Raw genomic sequence first — 18,118 nt, 5'->3', positions numbered from 1 at the left:
TGGATTTTTTAATTCATTTTTCTTTCCAGTTGGAAGAGTTTTCAAAAGAATAAAAAAAAGAGTAATTGATATCTGGCAGCGGAATAAACTTTTAAGATCTGCGTATACTCTATCCTCCCCAGACCCCATGTTGTGAGATTTCACTGGGTTGTTGTTGTTATACTTCTTTATATTTTAATTTTTTAATGGGAATTTTCATTAAACGCCACTAATTGGTGTTACAAAAAGAAAAAGAAAAAAAATATATATATATAATAGTATCTTTTAGTAGAACATTTCATCTGAATGTGATTGGAGAAAAAACAAAAGATCTCTACCAAAAAATTAATTAAAAGAAAACTACGTGACTGCCCATCAATCCTCTTAATAGGACAGGGTAAGAGGACCAGTCTTGCAAATAGGTTCAATTAGGTCCCACTATCAACCAGTTCCAATTTAAGTGTCTTGCTTTTTGTTTGTTGTCTGTCTCAAAAAAAGTTTCTCTTTCTATATTTAGCAAGTTGACAATTCAAATATTCTACTTGACAAGTTTATAACTACAAGATTCAAATAACATTTTGCTACTTTACACATCTTTAATTTAAGATCACAAGATTCAAAAGTCTCATTTTATTTCTTAAAATTTTGTGCTAAGTCAAACTAAAACACTTAAAATACACGGAGGGAGTATAGTACTATAATTTTCGACCTCACTCTGAAAAGTCGAATTGACATCAATTTGGACATGAAAGTGAATGAAGAATTCAAATTAAGCACCACCATTAATAATTAACTTGTCTGTGGACAATGTACAAACTTATATGAGTTTAAGATTAGTATTTGTTTAAATTGGACCTGAACAACCAATGAACTGTTTGATAAAATAATTATTTGACCACATAAAATTGAATGTAATTAAGGAGTAATTATATCCTCCAATTCAAAAGGGAATAGGAAATTGATGACAATTAATTAATCAAAATTGTTGGCAATTAACTACATAGTGTGATCATCAAATAAACAATAAAAACGTACCAGTGGAATCCCACAAGTGCAGTCTGGGAAAAATAGAGTATGCGCATAACTACATGGTGTAAATGTGTAATTATCAGATAATATTTCAAATTCTCTTTTATTCTTATCTTTCAAATATAAGTTTTTTACATTCTATCTTTCAGACTTGTGAACATATTACTATTTTAATTGTTTTTGATAACTAATTAACTTTATTACAAAAATAAGAGTTATGTACATCAAAAAAATTGTGTAGTGAGCATGATCCTCCACACCACATATTATTTTAATTTTTAAATGATAAAATTAAGTTATTTATTTTTCTACAAGAGGGGATTATTCAAATGGTAAGTACCTCCGTCTCCAACCTAAAGTTCACGGTTGAGTTCGAGTCAGCAAAAAGGCAGCTCCAAGGAGGAAGGGTTGTTTCTTTTTTTTTTTAAAAAACTAAAATTTCCCCCCTCTTAAATTAGTTGATTTATTGTAACAATGGACAAGTTTAACCCTCTTATTACAGCCTAAATTATAGTCCAAATATGCTAAGATTTACTACAACTATAATATCCTCATCTCTCTCTGTCTCTCTCTCAGCAAATACCTGTCACCTTCAAACGACAAACACCAAAAATATAATTTTACTAACTGGAGCATTCTTATATTATTAATTGTCTGACTATCAACAACTTCATGTTTCTGATCTATTACTAGTAATAACAAAAATCCTATCTGGGATTTTTGAATTCTTGAAATTTAGCCCAAAGGGTCTTCAAGAAAGTTAAAAAAAAAGATGGAAGAAAATAATGAAGATGGAAGAGGAGGGGATCTAAGGAAACCATTTTTACATACAGGAAGTTGGTATAGAATGGGATCAGCACAAACTTCAAGCATGTTGGGTTCATCTCAAGTGATGCGTGATAGTTCTATTTCTGTTCTTGCTTGTGTTATGATTGTTGCTTTGGGTCCTATCCAGTTTGGTTTCACTGTATGTATATTCATTCTTTATCCCTTAATTTTCTTGTTCAGATTGTTTTTTATGGTTTGACTACTTGTCTGCAATTTCCTTAATGATGATAAGTTTTTTTGCTTTTCTTGTTTAGTGGTAAAAGGGATCAATTTGGCTAAAGGTTGAGTCTTTATTGGCATTCTTGTTAACTTAAATCTGTAATAAACAGTAATTCTAGAGATTGAAGTTTGCCTTGTGTAGACACTTTCTTGGTTGGTATGGGAATCAAAATAAACTCAGTTCTTGCTTGTGTTATGATTTTTGCTTTGAGTCCAATCCAATTTGGTTTCACTGTATGTATATCCATTTTTATTCACTTAGTTTTCTTGTTCAGATTGTTTTCTCTGCTTTGACTATATCATATGTCTGTAATTTCCTTAAAGATGATAAGTTTGAATTGATATGAAGTGTTTTACCTTTCTTTTTTATTGGTAAAAGGGATCAATTTGGCTAAAAGGTTGAGTCTTTAATGGAATTCTTGTTACCTAAATCTATAGTAATTCTACAGATTGAAGTACTCTTAATTTTTCTCATTCAAATTCTTTTCTCTGCTTTGACTATATGTTTGAGTATCTGTTGACAAGTTGCAATTTCGTTAAAGAGGATCCTAAGTTTGGATGAAAATGAAGTGTTTTACTTTCTTGTTTAGTGGTAAAAGGGATCAATTTGGCTAAAAGTTTGAGTCTTTAATGGAATTCTTGTTAACTTAAATCTGTAGTAATTCTAGAGATTGAAGTTTCCCTTAGGGATCAATTTGGATAAAAGGTTGAGTCTTTAATGTCATTCTTGTTAACTTAAATCTGTTGTAATTCTAGGGATTGAAGGTTCTCTTATGTAGTCTGTACTTTCTTGATTGGTATGGGAATGGAAATAAACTTTGTACCTTTCTTTTGTTATGATTGTTCAATCTCAGTTCTTGCTTGTGTTATGATTGTTGCCTTGGGTCCGATTCAGTTTGGTTTCACTGTAACCATTCTTTTCCCCTTAAGTTTTCTAATTCAAATTGTTTCTTATGGTTTGACTATATGCTTGAATATCTGTTGACAAGCTGCAATTTGTCTTAATGATGATGTGTTTTATGAGAATGAAGTGTTTTGGTTTTCTTTTTTAGTGGTAGGGGATCAATTTGGATAAAAGGTTGAGTCTTTATTGGCATTTTTGTGACCTACATCTGTAATAATTCTATTCTTTTCTCTGCTTTGACTATATGTTTGAATATCTGTTGATAAAAGTTTGAATAAGATTAAAGTGTTTTATCTTTCTTGTTTAGTGGGGGATCAATTTGGATAAAAGGTTGAGTCTTTATTGGCATTATTGTTACCTAAATCTGTAGTAATTCTAGAGATTGAAGTCTCATTCAAATTATTTTCTCTGCTTTTATTATATGTTTGAATATAAGATGCATTTTTTCTTAAAGATGATAAGATTGAATGAGAATGAAGTGTTTTGCTTTTCTGTTTTAGTGGTAAAAGGGATCAATTTGGCTAAAAGGTTGAGTCTTTAACGTCATTCTTGTTAACTTAAATCTGTAGTAATTCAAGAGACTGAAGTTTCCGTTATGCAGTCTGCACTTTCTTGGTTGGTATGGGGATGAAAATAAACTGAGTACCTTTCTGTTGTTATGATTGTACAATCTCAGTTCGTGCTTGTGTTATGATTGTTTCTTTGAGTCCAATCCAGTTCGGTTTCACTGTATGTATAGCCATCCCTTATCCCTTAATTTTTCTCATTTAGATTGTTTTTCTGGTTTGACTATATGTTTGAATATCCATTGACAAGCTGCAATTTTCCTTAAAGATGATAAGTTTGAATGAGAATGAAGTGTTTTACCTTTCTTGTTTAATGGTAAACGGATCAATTTGGCTAAAAGGTTGAGTCTTTATTGGGATTTTAATTTGCATTGTTGTAACCTAAATCTGTAGTGATTCTAGAGATTGAAGTGTCCCTTATTTGTTGAATATCTGTTGACAAGCTGCAGTTTTTCTTGAAGATGATAAGTTTGAATGAGAATGAAGTGTTTTACTTTTCTGTTTTAGTGGTAAAGGCGATCAATTTGGCTAATAGGTTGAGTCTTTATTGGCATTCTTGTTAACTTAAATATTTAGTAATTTTAGAGATTGAAGTTTCCTTTTTGTACTCTGCACTTTCTTAGTTGGTATGGGAATGAAAATAAACTATGTACCTTTCTTTTAAGTGATAAAGCGATCAATTGGCCAAAGGTTGCTTTTTTATTGGGTTTACATCTGATTACAATTTGTTACTCCCTCCGTCCCAATTTATGTGATAGTGTCTGATTGGGCACGGAGTTTAAGAATGACATGAAGATTTATTAAGCTTGTGGTCTAAAATAAGTCATGGATATCATCTCATTAAGGGTAAAACGTGAGTTTAAAGTTAAATTGTTACTAAATAGAAAAATGTGTCATTCTTTTTGGGACTGACTAAAAAGGAAAGTGTGTCACATAAGTCGGGACACAGGGAGCTTTTCATTTTTTTGACCTATATGTGGAGTAATTCTAGATGTTAAATTTCCAGTTTTCTTATGGCTGCTGTGTATGTATCTCTGTATTTATGTGCATATATCTCTGTTTGATCTTTCTTTTTTGTTCTTGTCTGGGTTGCTTTTGTTATAGTCTGGTTTTTCTTCGCCTACGCAAACTGCTATAGTCAACGATTTGAAGCTCACTGTTTCCGAGGTAACGGTTCATTCTTGCTTTATATATTTTGATTTATTTGCTTAAGAGAAATTGCTGACTGAAGTTAATCTTTTCAGTTCTCTTTATTCGGTTCTTTATCTAATGTGGGTGCTATGGTCGGGGCAATATCTAGTGGTCAAATTGCTGAGTACATTGGAAGAAAAGGGGTAAGTTTATGGCATCAATAGGGCTCTAGATTTTTTATCATCTAGTGGATACTTAAAGGTTTTTCATCCTAATTGCAGTCTTTAATGATAGCTGCAATACCTAACATCATTGGTTGGCTTTCCATCTCATTTGCCAAAGTAAGATAATTCTACATTGATGCTAATGATAAAGTTTCTTTCGGTCATGCAGTGCCTCAAATTGCAATATTTGTATCACCATTTTTGACTCCGATATTCGTGTAGGATCCGTCCTTCTTATACATGGGAAGATTATTGGAAGGTTTTGGAGTCGGCATAATCTCTTATACGGTAAAAATTAAATTTGTCAATCCTCTCCTTTGATATTTGGGCTTTTTTCATTTTTTGGCCCGTCGGCTGAAATTAATTATGGGCGCTGGTATGTATATTTTGTATATACAATATGTATAATATATGTATATAACCTATACATTTGCTTGCTATTATTCTTTTGAACGGTCCAAAAATGTAATTATCCCTTAATATTTTATACGGGTTATTAGACATCTTAAAAGCTTCAAAAACTTTTTGCTTCTCTTTTTCATGCTTATTTCAGGTTCCTGTTTATATTGCCGAGATAGCACCTCAAAATCTGAGAGGATCCTTGGGGTCAGTGAACCAGGTTTGCTAGTAACTTAATTCTGTTTAACCAAAGTTATGCCTGTTAAGTAAATCATCACATGCTAACTTTTCTATCATGCAGCTCTCTGTTACAATTGGGATCATGTTGGCTTATTTGCTAGGACTTTTTGTTAATTGGAGGGTGCTTGCTGTTCTTGGTAAATGATCATTTCTCTTAATATCTCTGTAAAGTTGTGTATTCATTTCAATTCCTGATAAATGGTATTTGTTGTGTAACATTTGACTTCCTCGCATCTATGATGGAAGCTCAAACTTCCTTCAAGCATAGATGTGTTTTATATTCGGGGAGCAAATTAATAGGATTTCGAACTTGTCTTGACTTCAAAACGAGCTTTAAGTTTTGATGAGGTTTGCCTGGTCTTACCAAGCTCAAACAAGTTCAGTTGAGTGGATGACTGGTCGACCTCGAGTAGTTTTTCTGTGTACCCAATACATCTATTGTTTGTTGAGTAATGCTCTAACTGAGCTTAATAAGTTAACAAAACACACTCACTAGGAAAAAATTGAATATGTTCAAGCTTGGTTACTTATCATAAAAAAATAAAAATAAAGTTTTCATGCTTGAGGTAACAAGTAATATTTAGTGAGGATTTAGAATCGGTTCTTGATTCATTCTCAATTCAAATCCATCTTTCTCTTTTCTGATAGTTTGCAGACAGAAAGATTAGGCACTTACTCTTTCACAGATACTCCCTTTGTTTCAATTTTGTTTGTAACACTTCCCTTTTTAGTCCATTTAAAAAAGAATGCCTCTTTCCTAATTTGGCAACTCTTTAATTTCAACATCCCACATGGCATGTGTAAGACCACAAGATTAAAGGGAATTTTGGTATATTATAGATATCTTTAGTTTAAGACCGTAAGATTCAAAAGTCTTCTTTACTTTCTTAAACTTCATGCCTAGTCAAATTAAGACAAACAAATTAAAATGGAGGGAGTACTATTTATGATGGTTGCATACTGTTTAGTTGGAGAATACTTTCTGTTTCAAGATGACCTTCTGGTTGCCCTTTGCTTGAACAAGGCATTTTAAGCAATTCTTATAGGATAACTTCATACTATTATCTATCCTAGCTTTCCCTAAGACGGGGTAACAGCTAGGATATCCTACATTCGAAACAAACAAGAACCTGCTAACTAGTGGGTTTCTTGTGGAGAGAAATTGTGCATCCCTAAATATTTGGAGGGTGTTTGATGTATCTCTCAAGAGGGCATGTTAACTTCCATCGAGATTTGCACCAACTCATGAGGTGGCCTCTGCTCCTAAGAAGTAGCAGGAGAAGCAGAACACCGTAGCTTGTCCTCTTTGCTTGATCATCCAATTATTTGTCATTTTTGTTAACTGTTTTAGCATATCTCTTCCGGAAAGTTGGTACTACTGGTTGTGCATTGATTGAATAAAACAAGATCAAAGATATATAGTAGTACTCCTCTGTCCCAATTTATGTGAAACTGTTTGACTGGGCACGAAGTTTAAGAAATAAAAGAAAGACTTTTGAAAGTTGTGGTCTAAATAAACCATAGATATTTGTGTGGCTATAGATCATCTCATTAACGGTAAAATGGGTATAGTAAACTAAATAACCCACAGTTTTTAGCCTTTTCAAATGGGAAAGAATCCAAAGTGCTTAGTTTTGTTGGGAATCATGTGTAGAAAACCCTTACATGGCAGAGATACTAACTAGTATTTTCTGCCACAGGAACGTTGCCCTGCCTAGCACTGATACCTGGACTGTTTTTCATCCCAGAATCTCCTCGGTGGTTGGTGAGCATCATACTGTAATTTTCCATCGTTCTTTGAAAGTTCTAGTTGCAGAATCTCATTTGATTTTCTTTGTGAGACATAGGCCAAGATGGGCTTAACAGAAGATTTTGAAACTTCTTTGCAAGTTCTTCGGGGGTTTGATGCTGACATTTCCGTTGAAGTAAATGAAATTAAGGTAATTCAGTGGCTTGATAGACCATGAACAAACAGTACTATTTATTGAAGGGTATGACCATTTCATCTAAAAGCTTAAACTGATAGAGAGAACACCCTTTTAATAACTTAATTATATTTTCGACATGACATGCAATTCTCTGCAAAATATTGTCTTAGGTCTCCCATTTATAGCTACTGTTCCATGGGACAATTCTGTAGAATTTTATTGTCCTATTAAATGTGTGTTTTGTATAGAGGGCTGTAGCATCCACAAGTCGAAAGTCAGCAATACGTTTTGCAGATCTCAAACAAAGAAGATATTGGTTGCCTCTCATGGTAATTTTTTGTTTAGTGCTGCTTTCAGAAGATGACCGTGTTTACATATTCCATTCTTTTGAACAGATCTTTTAATTTCTCATCATGTAGATAGGAATTGGACTGCTTGTCCTGCAACAACTAGGAGGAACCAATGGTGTGATCTTCTATTCCAGTAACATATTCCTATCTGCTGGTATGTGCATAGTTTTAATGAAATTTATTTATCTGCCTTCGTAGAATGATGGAAATACCAAGTATTCTATTTGTCAAAAAAATTGTCAGTAAGTTTCATTTGGATACTCGAATTATGACCTGTTCCAATTGAGCGGTTAAATACATGATAAAGTGTTCCTATTAGACACTTCCAACTCATATTTTGGAAAAGTTTCTGCGCGTGTGCTCAAGCGTCCATTAAGTAGATAAGTTAATCACATAAAATATGCTTCATCCTTTAATTATACACATCAACATCAATTGGAATAGACCTGAGGTTTTACGACTTATTGATACTAATGCGTATAATCAAAGGAAGTGAATTATTTTAGGTGGTTGGTTTACTATGGGCGCTTGAGAACACACACAAAAGCTTTATCAAAATTTTGACTCGCAAGTGTCTAATAGGAATACTATATCATGTGTTCAGGTGCTCAATTTGAGTGTCTAAATGAAATTTACTGGCAAGTTTAAGAGGCTGTCGATCTATTCGGTCAAAAACAAGAGTGATGAAGTATGTGGTACAAGTGACAGATTGATTCTCAGTATTCCATAGTTTGATTACGTTCCCTGCTGGCAAAATGTAATTGTTTGAAGTGCGGAAACCTTTTTTTTCTTTTTTTTCTTTTTTCCTTCTGGTTGCTGTGATGAGAACCTTAACCAAAACTACTGAAGAAACTTAAACATTTTTCTTCAAATCTCTTATTGATTGATATGTTTATTCACATGATATGAGCCTATTTAATTTAGCTGTATCTTTAACAGGGATCTCTTCAAGTAATGCTGCAACTTTCGGTGTTGGTGCTATCCAGGTCCAAATCAAATTTTTGTTCGCTTGTTTTTTCTAATTTAACTTCCAATTCTGCATATTATAGAAAAGGGATACAGAAAGATTGCTTCTTTTCTTTTTTCCCCATGAGGCACTTGCGTCATTTTTTTGTCATAGTGATCTATTTCCTTTATAGCTAACATACAACTGAAGAAGATTTTTCAATTTGTAGGTTGTTGCCACTGCTGTTTCTACATGGCTGGTGGATAAAACTGGGCGTAGGCTTTTACTGATTGTAAGTTCTGGAAAAATATAGTAACTTATATATGTAGTTTTTGAACTTTTTCCTAACACAGACGAAGTACTTTATTATAGGTCTCCTCTGCTGGAATGGCTGTGAGTCTCCTTATTGTTGCCGTTGCATTCTTTCTGAAGGTATTTTTAGCTCAAGTTATAACTTGTTTTGAATTTGAAAAATGAGGTGTTGTGTCCCTTACATGTTTCTCTTCTTTTGTGCATTGTTATTCAAACAGGGTTTCATAGATGTGGATTCTACCCTCTATGGCGTTCTGGGTATAATATCAGTGGTTGGTGTTGTGGTATGTCCTCAACTTGATGCAGAAGTCTTTGCGACTCTTCTGAATATTTAATTTTTTTTCTAACCAACTTTTCTTTTCAGTTGATGGTTGTTGCATTCTCACTTGGAATGGGTCCCATTCCGTGGCTCATAATGTCTGAGGTACTTGCGTTTTCATTTATCACTTAACTTGCTATTGCATTTTATTGTTTGTGTTTTTACTTTGGCAACATTGAATACAACCACTTAACTTCGTGAATCATAAAATGTAGTACGAACCTTTAAGAGTTCATCTCAGAAAATACAATCGTGGATGTTGATTGGCCTGAAAACTAGGATATTGTCTTCCGTGTTTGAACAACATCATATATTAACCTCTTTTGTTACTTTCTTCTACAAGTTTTACATTTGGATCCAAGTAGCAGGGAACTTACTTATCAGTTTGTTAGGAGATATTGTGTTCTTACTATTGATCGGATTGTCCAAGAATCTATTTGTGAGCATAGACATGTATCTGTGAGCTTTTGATGAAATTTGGTACTTACTATTTCTTGAATACAAATTTTGATCTAATCCCTTGTATCCGGTATTGTAGATTCTTCCAGTTAAGATCAAAGGCCTTGCTGGAAGTGTAGCGACGTTAGCCAATTGGTTCTGTTCCTGGGTAATTACAGCAACTGCACCGCTGCTATTGGCTTGGAGCAGTGGAGGTATGTCTCTTGCTCTCACAACCTTGACCACATACAGTCAAACCTCTCTATAACAGTCATCCTCCATAACCACACCCCTATAACAATCATGTTTTCTGTGGAACCAAATTTTCACGTAATGATATGTTCTCTATAATAGCATTTCACTATAGCAACCGAAATATATCGGAAAAAAAAAATGATGTTGTTATAGAGAGGTTTGACTGTACACCGATCCAGAACCCGATGAGTATAATTAACATGCTATTATATGGGATAATTGGCGTTTAGCAGCCTCCATTTATGGTCCATGCGTGAAAGAATACTACATGTTTTGGTCAATATTTGTGTGTAGCCTGTGAAAATTGTGCGCCCTCCAGCTCATACCCGCTCTGCATTATATTCAGTGCTCACGAGCATTTAATAAGTGTCTTTGTTGTTGCAAAAATTGTTGGTCACGCTTTTATATAGTTGATTCGACTTAATGTGTGTCTACATATTTACCAGGAACCTTCACTCTTTATACACTCGTTTGTGCATTCACCGTGGGATTTGTGGCCATTTGGGTACCCGAGACGAAAGGAAAAACACTAGAGGAAATACAGTTCTCCTTTAGATGATAGAATTCCGAATATTTGCCATTTCAACTCCCTGTTTCCTCTTTGTTCTCGACAATAATCTTTGCCCTTCTGCAAAAGGTTCAATCCTTATTAGAAGAAAATCTATGAGATTTATTTTTGATTTATTCATATTTTTAGAAAGAGAGAATCATACAACTGCTTCATTGAAGAGCCAGGACCTTGAGTGTTTACAAATGGTATTTGAGTTGCATTCTTTTCTGTACACTATATTCAAAATAATCTGTTGTTGTAACTGTAATATACTCACATTTATTGGACAATTTGAAGTTGTTTAAAGAAGGAACTGTGAATTCATGGTACTGATATGCTGTCTCCAAATTTTTGATTTTCTTGCTTTTTGATGACTGATTCATAAACCACAGAATTCTTGGATGTGTAGTCACAGTAGTAAATCAGAGGAAAAAGATACATATTGATAAATATCAAATACTGGGACATAAAACCTTTTGAATATACAGTTAGACCACTCTATAATAGTTATCCACTCTATAATAGTTATCCTCTTAACTACATTTCACTATAACCAGGGGTAGATATAGGGGGCGGCAGGGTATTCACCCGAACTTCCTCGGCAAAAAAATACATTGTATATGTAGGGTATATTTTCTCTGTTTATGTATATATATATATTTTTTTTTTTTTTTTTTTTTGAACCTTCGAACCTTTTGTTTTTGCGCGGATTGCCCTTCATTTGGGGTGGTCTTTAATTTTTGCCCTTCAAATTGGTGGTCTTTAAGTTTTACCCATCGCCTAACACCCCGAGGTTGTGGGTTCGAACCCCAGCTCAGTTAAAAAAAAAAATCGCAAGGCAGAATTTGGGCCGCACAGGCAGAATTTCTGCCCATGCAAATTCTACCTTAAGACAGAAATTTAAAGACCACCATTTTGAGGGGTCAAAATTAAAGACCACCGCCAGCGAAGGGCAATCCTGCAAATTGCCCCCTTTGAACAAGATGCTAAAGGTTAGCTTTGCGGTCCAAGAATTCAAAATGCACCACAATGTCCAAGGTTCGATTCTCAAGGACTGTGTTGTGTTTTATGTTTAACTTTTGTTGTTTTTTTCGAACTTACTGGAAAATTTTGGATCCACCACTGACTATAATGACTAAGGTTCCCTTGAAACCGATATTTCAAGTTATGTTATATTATATGCTCTCTATAACAATATTTTGTTATATAATTAAAAAATATCCGCAAAATTACGTTGTTAATAAAGAGGTTTGCCCCTATCGTGAAATGGGAGAATATATATTTTATTATTTATCATATGGTAGGATATTCCAGATAGACAAACACAAAACAATAGTACCTTGATAGCTATATTAGATGCTTTTGGATTCTTGTACCGAAAGATGACAGTGTTATCAAAAGCGAAAAACGCAAAAAGCTCTAAGGTTTCTTAGGGTTTTAAGCGCAAAGTGGAAATAAAGCGCGGACTTTAATTAAAAAAGACGCAAATGGAGAAAACACACAAATATATATATATATATATATATATATGTTTAGTCTACTAATAATTATAACCATGAATAAAAAATATATGGACAAAGAAATTGATTTTTTTTACGATAAAGCGAAATATCAATTGTGTCGTGTCACCTCTTTGGGAGATGCTCGTTGGCAAGGAAAACAATGTCTTAGAGCCTTGATGACGACATTGAAGCTCAAATTTAGCGCGGTGAAGTGCTCAACACGTTTTGAGTCTCGCTCAGGCTTTAAGCATGTTTTAAGCACGCTTTGGACAACATGAAAGAAGCTGATTTTGCTCACTAGGACTACAAGGAAAGTTGCTTTTACACTTTGAAAAGGGTGTTTTGGCATGAGCTGAAATTGAGAAAAAAAGTTAGCTTTAGCATAGAAAACATCTTTTTAAGTGTTTGGTGAATGGTGAAAAGAACACTTTTTACCACCAAAAAGGCACTTTCAGCTTCAGCTTCTCCAACTGCTACACAAAAGTTTAGGCTTTTAGGCCATGTCACGATAACTTGCTTGAAAACACATCCTTGTTACTTCATGTATTCAACGCGGAATCAGTTTTAAAATTTAAAGTTTATGGATCCTCGCTTGTCGCCGAACCCTTATTCCATTTAAGTTACTGGATTTGCATTGGGCTAAAATTACTGGATTCTTTCGAACATATACAATAGATTATGTATCCGCCCCTAGCTTAATGTACATCGGTGAATTCAAAATGAGTGTGATTTATTCATTTTATGTAAATAGCCATGCTAAGTAGGATTTGCATCTAAGATATTGGGTCTGAGACCTATGTACATTCTACATAACTGAATTAAGAGTGCATTCTTATCCCAATAAATAACTATTTTTAAGTATACATTTAGAAATGAGTTTTTTTTAAAATGTATGTATGATCGATTTTACCATTTTGATGTACTGAATTGCTAGATAAATACGCATAGCAGCTAAGAATCTACTTGTATTTTTATGTAGTAGAATATTTGAGATGTCTTCTCATCTTAGATGACATTGAGGTGTAAAATTTTATAATGAGCTTCATAATATTAGCTCATGGAATTGCCGTCCTATTTCATGTATGACCACAACTTTTACTTTATTGTACTAAGGTTACCAAACCCATTGATGCTAATGTAGTACTCTTTAAGGGTTTATGGAGAGCAGGCCAGTGGCAGAACCACATTGCTCAATGGGGTGTCAATTGATACTTTTTCGTTTAAAAATTTACGCTTTGTAGATGTGTATATATACTAAATGTTGAATCCTTTTTTTTTTTTTTTTTGTATGTTCTTTATATTTTGACTCTTTGTAATGAAAATTCTGACGTCATTATTGAATGAGGGTGCGTGTGTGTGTCTATATATATATATATATATATATATATATATATATATATATATATATACAACAAAATCAATCTGTCCAGGTCGATTTTGTCTTTAGTGTTGAGATTAATTAATCCACGTGAATTGATATAAATGGAAAATTAGGAGTCAGGTGTCCAAAAATGACAAAACAAGTCATAATAATTTTTGGTGTGAAATGACCGTAAGAAAATGATCTTTCCATGACTAAATAAAGAAATATGACTTTACTACATACTTTTCAATAATTGAGTGACTATTTGAGCAATGAACTCAGAATTTCGATAGGATGACTTATTGGCATTCACATTAATTAACAATCCACAATAACAACGTCTGATATTCAAAAAGTTTGATGTTGATTTCGTTATATTCCGGAGGAATATTTTATCTGCTTAATTATAAGTAATTAAGATAATGCAGACGAATTTGTACGACAGTTCATTTAAGATATCATTAATTTGGATATGAAAGATGTTTTTAAGTCACCTTCAAGAAACATAGTACATAAATTTGCTTATATAAAAATATCCATTGAAAAACTAAATGAAAATAAATGGTGTTGTGCATTTTCAGCTAAATATCCTTCTTTTGTTATTTGTTTGCTGCACTTGAGTTTCACCGTCTTCTTTGCCATTTATTGCTTCTAATCGAGCTTGAGATTCCTCAGCCTGTCAATAATATAACAAGTTCATTAACCCAAGCAATTGAGAGAAAAGATAATGTGATAATTTTGTATTTATGTTATATTCACTAACATATTAAATATCAATGTAGTTTTATGTACGCGAGAGTACATTATTCATGATTTCTATCAGGTTATACTACGATAAAACAACAAGTTTAATCCAAACAAACGAGAAAAATGATGATGTGATAATTTTGTATTTTAAGTTAAATCCACTAACAGATAAAAATCAATGTAGTTAATTAACTCGTGATAGTAGATTAAGTCACGAATTCTATCAGGTTGTCAATTAAGTGATTAGTAATAATTTATCATAGATATTTACTCATAATTACACGGTTTAGTTCATAGAACTCAAGCTCTAGTTTATTGTACTAGAAAATGGATACTGTCATAATATTTTCATGTGTTTAGCTTATCGAAATAATTAGAAAGTATTTGTAGATGAATAAAGAGCAAGAAAAATTAAGATTCATTATTGCATTTGCACTAGGGAGTTATATTATAACGTTCTTAATCACAATCAAGAATCTATCTGTAGAGACACAAATTTCGTTTTTATACTAAAGAATCAATAAAATGTGGAAGGTACCAGCATATACTAGTTGTAGAAATAAATAACAAACTGATTAATACTCGAAAATAAAAGACATTAATTAATAATAGCCTTAATCATAAGAATATTTGTCTAAACTATTTAAAGATTTCATTTAATTAACACTCCGCTAAATTGAAACAGTAAGAGTGGATTTGAAAAAGGAGAAATATCTTCTTGTTTTTTTCCTAAAACGTCAAATATTATTACGCTAAAAAACATGAATTAGCAATGGATAATATATGTCACTAAACAGCAAAAAAAATTGCTAATTCTATTTAACGATTGATTATTAAAAAAAAAATCATTAGCTATATATAGACTTTTTAATAGATTAGCGAGGAATTTCAAAGCTAATTCCTGTTTTCTTATGTAGTAATTTGAAACAAAATTTATTTATCAAAATGACTAATATTTGGGATAAGAGAGGACATATTATTTTACCTTCGTGATGCATCCTTGCTGTTGTAGCCCTTGCTCTTGTAGCCAGCACTTGCCTTGCTATATTTGGGCAAAGGAACTTTACCAGACTCAATGTTTTTGATATCTTCCACAAGTATTTCATAGTGCAGTTTCACTTCTTCCTCAGTCTTGCCACAGGCCTTAGCCACATTGCGCCACCTATCTGGTGTGTCCTCTTCATAAATAGCCAATGCATTCTCAAACTTCTTGTCTTGCTCCCAAGTCCATGTTGAATTTGAGCCCATTGTTGCAAAAACAAAGAGATTAAAATGTCTCTAAAATAATAAAGGGAGAGAGTAGATGTAGATGGAGTTTTGGTACAAAAAAAGGTTAACATGGATGCTCTATATATAGCAATGGAGAGACAAAAATATGGTGGTCCTGATTAGTCATAATTAATTACAACTAATGTCATCGATTTTCTTGTGGGTAAGAGATTTCAGTTTTAAACACAAAATGGGTAGTCCATATCGGAGAATTTGTCAGGAACTAAAGTCTCTTTCAAAAATATATATTTATAGAGCGCGAATAAGAAATTTAAGTTTTAAGACTCAAAATCAGTAATTCAGATCGGAAAATATGTCTTATATTTACGACTCTTTTAGAGATGTATATTTTGTGTGGGAAAGAAATTTAAGTTTTAAGACATAGAAACAGTAGTCCAGATGGGGAAATTTGTCTCTTTTAGAGATATATATTGAGTGCAAGTTTGAAATTTAAATTTTAAGACACATAATTAATAGTTTAGATAGGAAAATTTGTCAGAAAATAATGTCTCTTTAAGAGAGAGATATTTGGTGTAGAAAAGAAATTTAAATTTTAAAATACAAAATCAATAGTCCAGATCGGAAGATTTGTCAGGAACTAACGTCTCTTTTAGAAGAGATATACATTTAGTGTGGGTAACAAATTTAAGTTGTAAAACACAATATTAGTAGTTCAGATGGGAAAATTAATTTGTCTGAAACTAACGTCTCTTTAAGAAATATATTGAGTGCGGGTAAGAAATTTAAGTTTTAAGACACATATTTAGTAGTCCGGATTGGAATATTTATTTAATATTAATGAATCTTTTAGAGATAAAAATTTGAGTGGGGGGTAAGAAACTTAATTTTAAGACACGTAATCAGTAGTCCAGATAGGAAGATTTGTCAAGAACTAACGTCTCTTTTTGGAGATACTAGTCTCTCTGCATGTGTGTTGCACGTGTACTCTATCTCATTTAATAATAAATGTACCAAAAGAGGACAACTTATTCAACACAAAGACCGAGATATAGAAAAATTTAGAGCAGGTGCCAAGTTTCGACCATCCCTCTTCGCCGGTAGCCGATCTAACATGTTTCATCACCCAAAGGAGCTTGGATTCGTCGATATCTCTCAGCTAAAGGCTTGATCTCTGGTGAGTCTTCTGCAAAACCTCCCTTTAAAGATGTGTTTTGATCTAAGAATCATTTATGGGCTTGATTGCATGATTTCGATGTTAGATTAAAGAATATCATCATTTATTCCGTGTTTTTGTTGTTTGGATTCTCCTTATGTCGATCTGATAAACTAGCTGAATAATCTGACTTACTAGGTCCCCAAATATGAAGTCCCTAGATCTAACTTGTCATGTGTAAGTAGTAGTCTAGAATCTTTGGTTATCACCACTTATATGCCCCTCAATGCTCTCACCAAGGACGTGGTTATTACCATCAGGAGTATATCTCCAAATTTTAGACTGACCTAAGTATCACCGACAAAATCTTACTCTAGTTTCTTGAATATTCAAGAAAATTAGTGAACATGGGTTCCATATTTCACACTATTGAGCATAAAACAGTGAGACGTGATCCTCTGATATGAAAAAATCTTCAATAGGTTGAGCCAAAGGCTTATACCACACATTGGAGACATGTTCCTACCTGAGACTCAGTGTCAAGCCTGTTCATCACTGTTTCATGTGTTCTGCATACTTCTAATTATGAGATTTGGGATTTGTTGCTTATCCAAATTGTTAATTCTCCTCTCTGCACTAGGCAGTTCAGAAAAATTGTAGAATTGTTGGGTACCTGCAAAATCAAAATCCAAGTTAGTTAAAAAATCTGCCATGGTATTTCCTTCCCTATACGCATGTTGAAAGATCGCATTGAAATGATCTAATTCTGTCCGCTTGTGAGGTGATACACCAAGAAATTTCCCATATGTCATCCACCACCTTTTGTAAGAGTAAGGTATCAGTCTCCACTATTAGAGGATGAATTTCTTGCCTTACACAATACCTCAACACCTCCAAAATTTCTCTTGCCTCAGCAACCATATTAGTTGTTTCTTCAATCATCTCATATTAAGCATAAACTAGGTCACATTGCACATCTCTCACATAGAATCCATAAGAAATAGGACCAGAGTTACCTCTAGATGCCCCATCTGTATTGCATTTAAACCATCTATCTTCAGGAGCCTCCAATGAACTACCTTAGTCAACATAACTGGTTGATATCTCTCTAAGTAATCAATCATATCTAAAAAAAGGAAAGGGACGTTCCTTAGCCAGGGATATCCTTGCTTTGCAAGATAATATAAGTTATTGTTGATCTCATGGAGTGTCACAACCCAGCTCGTGGGTCGAGCGGGCACTCACGCTAACCCCCCTAGTGGGCGAACCCTTCCCTTATTCAACATTCAAATTAAGCATACCAAAAGAAATAGAATTATCTAAGCAGTCTCCATATCATATAAAGTATATAACTGCGGAAATACAACAACTACCCAAGGAATCTGGCCAAGTAGCAGTACAAGGGCTACTAAGTAAGTGCATAAATCTGAATAGTAGAAATACATCAAATCTGAACAATACTATCTTGAATACAAGGGACATACATCATGATAGATGAGTTTTTCG

The 18,118-nt window shown here is 33.3% G+C and overlaps 2 protein-coding genes across 3 annotated transcripts; one reads left to right on the top strand and one right to left on the bottom strand.

Annotated features, from left to right (window-relative positions):
* Nucleotides 1-1,548: 1,548 nt before the first annotated feature.
* Nucleotides 1,549-10,950, top strand: LOC132604136 (sugar transporter ERD6-like 6). Of its 2 annotated transcripts, none has more exons than XM_060317490.1 (18): nucleotides 1,549-1,975; nucleotides 4,630-4,692; nucleotides 4,770-4,859; nucleotides 4,938-4,997; nucleotides 5,103-5,168; nucleotides 5,434-5,499; nucleotides 5,581-5,656; nucleotides 7,220-7,284; nucleotides 7,367-7,459; nucleotides 7,696-7,776; nucleotides 7,867-7,951; nucleotides 8,737-8,783; nucleotides 8,973-9,035; nucleotides 9,116-9,175; nucleotides 9,274-9,339; nucleotides 9,420-9,479; nucleotides 9,913-10,027; nucleotides 10,514-10,950. In XM_060317490.1, exons 1-18 carry the CDS (start codon nucleotides 1,781-1,783, stop codon nucleotides 10,624-10,626), a joined length of 1,464 nt encoding a protein of 487 aa, XP_060173473.1. In that variant the 5' UTR covers nucleotides 1,549-1,780; the 3' UTR covers nucleotides 10,627-10,950. The 2 variants fall into 2 exon arrangements, with proteins under 2 accessions (XP_060173473.1, XP_060173474.1); XM_060317491.1 differs by lacking the exon at nucleotides 1,549-1,975 and adding an exon at nucleotides 2,846-2,962.
* A 3,027-nt stretch (nucleotides 10,951-13,977) lies between these two features.
* LOC132602564 (protein RADIALIS-like 5) lies at nucleotides 13,978-15,716 on the bottom strand. The gene is made up of 2 exons (XM_060315386.1): nucleotides 15,215-15,716; nucleotides 13,978-14,158 (listed from the first exon to the last, which is right to left on the bottom strand). The coding sequence occupies exons 1-2, from the start codon at nucleotides 15,475-15,477 to the stop codon at nucleotides 14,134-14,136; spliced, it is 288 nt and encodes a 95-aa protein (XP_060171369.1). The 5' UTR covers nucleotides 15,478-15,716; the 3' UTR covers nucleotides 13,978-14,133.
* Nucleotides 15,717-18,118: the final 2,402 nt, after the last annotated feature.

This window comes from Lycium barbarum, chromosome 7 (assembly GCF_019175385.1).
Source record: "Lycium barbarum isolate Lr01 chromosome 7, ASM1917538v2, whole genome shotgun sequence".
In the NCBI taxonomy this organism is placed as follows: domain Eukaryota; kingdom Viridiplantae; phylum Streptophyta; class Magnoliopsida; order Solanales; family Solanaceae; genus Lycium; species Lycium barbarum.
This window is presented reverse-complemented; position numbering and strand designations above follow the sequence as displayed.

Bases quoted from the DNA above. Each gene is read 5' to 3' on its own strand.
- LOC132602564 (XM_060315386.1), bottom strand. From the start codon at position 15,477: ATGGGCTCAAATTCAACATGGACTTGGGAGCAAGACAAGAAGTTTGAG. The intron at 14,159-15,214 runs GTAAAATAATAT...TATTATTGACAG, and splicing joins AGCAAGGATGCATCACGAAG to GCTGAGGAATCTCAAGCTCG.
- LOC132604136 (XM_060317490.1), top strand. From the start codon at position 1,781: ATGGAAGAAAATAATGAAGATGGAAGAGGAGGGGATCTAAGGAAACCA. The intron at 8,784-8,972 runs GTCCAAATCAAA...TTCAATTTGTAG, and splicing joins TCGGTGTTGGTGCTATCCAG to GTTGTTGCCACTGCTGTTTC. The intron at 9,480-9,912 runs GTACTTGCGTTT...CCGGTATTGTAG, and splicing joins CGTGGCTCATAATGTCTGAG to ATTCTTCCAGTTAAGATCAA.